Below are 4,980 nucleotides of genomic sequence, written 5' to 3'. Positions count from 1 at the left end.
ATGCCTAGGGGTCAAAAGAATAAGCATCGCAACCGTATGAAGAATAAAAAACGCAACCGTGAGAAATGTCATCATGAAAGAGATTACTCTCAGGATCACAAGGGAGCCCTGGATAGTGCAGCAGTGGAGGAAAAGCCTTCTTGCTCTTCCTCTTCTGTGCTTGGAGAAATTTCTGAGAAGTCACCTGCTTCTGAATCAAGTAGCACTACTACTGAGTGGCCTTCCTGTGTACCTTTACCCATCACTACTAGCAACGATGATACAGAATTTGATGAGAGTGAATACTGCCATAATGCGGGACACTCGCTTCACTCAGAATATCAACCTTGCCATGATAATCCATGCAAAGATTGTCTAGATATGTATGTGGCTTTCGTAGAGCAGTGTGTACTCTACAAATTTAAAATGAAACAACCCATTACTAGAGAAGATTTACTAAATGTTATTGGCCCAGAGTACCAGTTCAGATTTCAGGAAATATTTAAGAGAGCTTTTGAGCACATTGAAATTGTGTTTGCAGTTGATGTGATAGAAATTGACTCAACTAATCACTTATATGACCTAGTCAGCAAGATAAAACTCCCCAACAAAGGAAGGGTTTGTGCTGGTAGGGGTTTACCAAAAACTTTTCTTCTTATGTCTCTGCTGGCTCTGATTTTGGTGAAGGGTAACTCTGTTGCTGAGAAAGAGGTCTGGAAATTCCTGAATATGATGCAAGTGTACCCAGGGAGGAAGCATTTCATCTATAGAGAGCCCAGGAAGCTCATCACTAAAGATTTTGTGAAACTTGAGTACCTGAAGTACCAGCAGATACCCAATAGTGATCCTCCACAATATGAGTTCCTTTGGGGTCCAAAAGCTTACAATGAAACTATCAAGATCTTAGAATTTATTCGTAAACTCAGTGACATTGAACCCAGTCAGTTCTTGACACAACATGCAGAAAATGTGAGAGAAGAAACTGGAGCCAATCCTGGCACTAATGCCAGGCCAAAACCGTCACCATGTCCAGAGGGTTCTGAAACCTCAGTAAATCATGAGACTTTATCCTCAGACGAGAAAACACAACATCACAATTGATGTTTTCTTTGAAGCAAGAGAGAAAATCACAAGGAACAAGAGAATGTAATATCAATTAATAAAGAATGACCAATGAGGATTTTTGCTTATCTGTTTTAGTATTTTGTTACATAAAAATAAATGTTTTATATATTGATAGGTTTAAGTTATTAAATATGTAGGAGGCATTAAGTCTTATGAAATTAGACTTTTTAGTCAGTATACTTCTTAAGCCACTGTCAACTGTGTATCTGCTCTTTGGGACACTGAGGAGCACATCTAGTTTCTGACCATAGAATTTTAGAATCCAGAATTTACAATCTTAGGAGAAAAATGTTTAGATATCTGTTTGTAAATTGCAAGGGAGTGGGAAGAAATAGTGAGAAGAAAGTCAAATTTCTTAAGGCAAGGCAGTTTGAATTTTGGAAAATTTTAAGGCAATAAAACATTATGTAATTTAAAATTATGCTACATGGTGGGCTATGTGAGGCTGTTGGGACTAGTTAACAGAGGCCAGACTTTGGACTATGTATCCCAATGCTGAGAGAGAATATCCTTAAATGGAAAACTAAACTGTAAGAGACCTATAATCAAGGTCTAATATCATGCACTACCTTGACATTGAGGAAAGCAGTAGGACATTAAATTGATCTATGTGCCAGTTCCCATCTAGACTCTAATTTTAGAAAAAAAAATCCATTTACAGAACAAACAATTTCTTCTAAGGAACCAGGGGCATCTTCTTTGTTCCTAAGTTTTGAACTTATTTAGCTTACTACCAAACTAGAGAAAATTCAACTCACTATATTGAAAAGACATTCTAACTAAGCCTTATTGAGTATAGTTTTAAAAATTCAAATGGTTGGCCACATTTTTGTAAGAAAGAAAAGAATGAACGTAATATAGAGTTGGAGTAGATAGATGGGATGTACTGAAGGATTTGTTCTCACAATGAAAAAATCTGCAATTTGCCCAAGGAAATGTGTATCAGTTAGGTGAAGACACATTAGTGATTCAGTTTCTGTATCCCAGAAGCACAAACATGGCTGTTGGATGGATACAAGCACCATCTTATTTGATGGTATAAGTGACTTAAGAACTTAGTCTGAGGATAGAGCAGCCCAACGTCCCCAAAATTCAGAGCACAATGCTCTCTGGGTAATTAAACAAGAATTTTCAAGGATTCTTAAGTCAGTTAAGAGGGAATTTCCCATTTCTGGAGAGTTGTGTGGCTTGGTGCCTGAACCATCAATATGGAGTCAGACTTGGTGGCCAGCTCTTTACCACATGATCTTCTAAATGTTACACTGTGATCTCAGTTGAAAAGTTAGCCTCTAAATTCTATACTGATGGAGAACATAGCAATTCCCTGGTGGTCATCTTTTTCAGCATGGATGTGTATTGTGTATAGATTGTAAATTATGAGGCAAATTACTAATAGAAATATTTCTTCCTTTCTCCATCCTTATTCATTGAACTTCTTGTTATGTCTTTTTTCTCTATTTTTTTCAAACATAGATCATTTAAATAATTTCTGGGTATGAGATTCTTAATCTCTTCTTTATAAACTTATTTATCTCTATCAAGTATAAATGTAGAAATTTTGCATTATATTAAGTGATATAACCAAGGCTCAGAAAGACAAATACGGTGTGTTCTCTCCTACATGCAAATCCTAGTGTCCAACTATTAAATATGTATTTGTGGGCAGTATCTATGTGATATTAAATAGGAATGAAGTCCAGAAAACTAGAAAAGGATCCTTGAGGCTGGAAAAATAAGAGATTTTAAGAAGAGGAGGTAGGTAAGACAATAGAACAAAGTCAAAGGGGGCTACTAGCATTTAAAGGGAGCAAGACGAATAGGAGGTAGGGAAAATCCATCAGCATGAAATATGTATGAAAACCTCATATATAAATCTGATAACTTGTATGCTAATTAAACAATAAAAGTGAATATACTTTTCAAATCTTGAGGACAATTTTATTAGTATTTAAAAGAAAAACTCTGGGAAAAGCAAGCTTTAAGTCTTGGCATCTACCTGGTGGAGTAAGACAGAGCACAGAAAGAAGAAAAAAAATTCTGTTTGAGTTAAGGCAAATGGAGGTCAGCCAAATGGGAGAAAAGCAGCTTTAATGAAAGAGTAATGTCCTAATTGCTACATTTTCCCCTCTGAAAAGGTGATCCCCAAATTATTTATATCACAAAGATAATGGTAAGATATGATAGACAAGAGAGACAGTTGAAAAGAAGTAACTGTCAAGAATGTTGGCACAGGGGGCGGTGGTGGCACACGCCTTTAATCCCAGCACTCGGGAGGCAGAGGCAGGTGGATCTCTGTGAGTTCAAGGCCAGCCTGGGCTACAGATTGAGGTTGGGGATTTAGCTCAGTGGTAGAGCGCTTGCCTAGCAAGTGCAAGGTCCTGGGTTCCATCCTCAGCTAATTAATTAATTAATTCTAGTAGAGCAGTAACTGAGCTAAAATTTTTCCAAGGCCACCCCATTTAGGAAAGTGGAAATTCCCAAATTTGAACTTTGAAATACAGTTATTTAAACTTTAAATTTATTTATGTCATGGAAAAATAGAGCTGTGTATATGATGATAAAAGGCCAGCCTTTTGATAGATGTTAGGAGTTCTCACTATCTTCATTCAATTGATTCTACTGTTTTGTTGTTGTTTATTTTATTTTATTGTTTGTTTGTTTTCCACATAAACCTTTATTTGAGGGAGCCACACAAAGGACGTATCCTCACTTCCATAGCTTTTTAAAAATTTTATTTGAATTTTTTTTATTCATTTTACATACCAACCACAGATCCCCTTCTCATCCCTCCTCCTACTCCCCCCAGCCTCCCTCTCTGATGCACGCCCATCTCCTCCTCCAAAAGGGTAAGGCCTTCCATGGGGAGTCAACAAAGCCTGGTACACTCAGTTGAGGCAGGTCTAAGCCCCTCCCCTCTGCATAAAGGGTGAGCAAGTCATCTGACCTTAGGTAATGGGATCCAGAAAGCCAGCTCATGCACCAGGTATAGATCCTGATTCCACTGCCAGGGGACTCTCAAATAGACTAAGCTACACAATTGTCTCCTATATGCAGAGGACCTAGTCCGGTCCCATGCAGGTTCCACAGCTGTTGGTCTAAAATTCGTGAATTCCTATGAGCTTGGTTCAGCTGTCTCTGCAGATTTCCCCATCATGATCTTGATCCCTCTTGCTCATATAATCCCTCTTCCCTCTCTTTGACTGGACTCCTGGATCTCAGCCTGGTGCTTGGCTATGGATCTCTGCATCTGCTTCCATCAGTTACTGGATGAAGGCTCTATGATGACAGTTAGCGTACCCACCAAACTGATTACTAGGGTAAACCACCCTCTCCACTGTTGCTAGTAGTCTAATCTGGGGTAGTCATTGTGGATTCCTGGGAATTTCCCTAGCATCAGGTTTCTCCCTAACCACATGATGTCTCCCTCTATCAAGATATCTCTTTCATTGCTCTCCAACTCCGTCCCTCCCCAGGTCAACCATCCTGCTTCCTCATGTTCCATCCTCCATTCCCTCCTCTCTATTGCCCACCCCTCATTCCAAGTTTACTCATGGACATTTCATCTGTTTCCACTTCCCAAGGTGATCTATGCATCCCTCTTAGGGTCCTCCTTGTTTCCTAGATTCTCTGGAGTTGTGGGCTGTAGTCTGATTATCCTTTGCTTTACATCTAGTATCCACTTATGAGTGAACACATACCATGTTTGTCTTTGTGAGTCTAGGTTACCTCACTTAGGATGATATTTTCTAGTTCTATCCATTTCCCTGGAAATTTCATGATGTCATTGTTTTTTTTACAGCTGAGTAATACTCCATTGTGTATGTACCACATTTTCTTTATCCATTCTTCGGTTGAGGAGCATCTAGGTTGTAAGAG

General features: G+C 38.7%; 1 protein-coding gene across 1 annotated transcript; it reads left to right on the top strand.

Moving 5' to 3' along the window:
- On the top strand, window positions 1–1,080 carry LOC128116618 (melanoma-associated antigen B5-like). Its single transcript, XM_052748032.1, has one exon. It carries the CDS (start codon window positions 1–3, stop codon window positions 1,078–1,080), a length of 1,080 nt encoding a protein of 359 aa, XP_052603992.1.
- Window positions 1,081–4,980: the final 3,900 nt, after the last annotated feature.

This window comes from Peromyscus californicus, unplaced genomic scaffold (genome assembly GCF_007827085.1).
Source record: "Peromyscus californicus insignis strain IS unplaced genomic scaffold, ASM782708v3 Scaffold_10__1_contigs__length_136768540, whole genome shotgun sequence".
Lineage (NCBI taxonomy): Eukaryota > Metazoa > Chordata > Mammalia > Rodentia > Cricetidae > Peromyscus > Peromyscus californicus.
This window is presented reverse-complemented; position numbering and strand designations above follow the sequence as displayed.

Excerpts from the sequence above, each read along its gene's own strand:
- LOC128116618 (XM_052748032.1), top strand. The coding sequence starts at position 1 with ATGCCTAGGGGTCAAAAGAATAAGCATCGCAACCGTATGAAGAATAAA.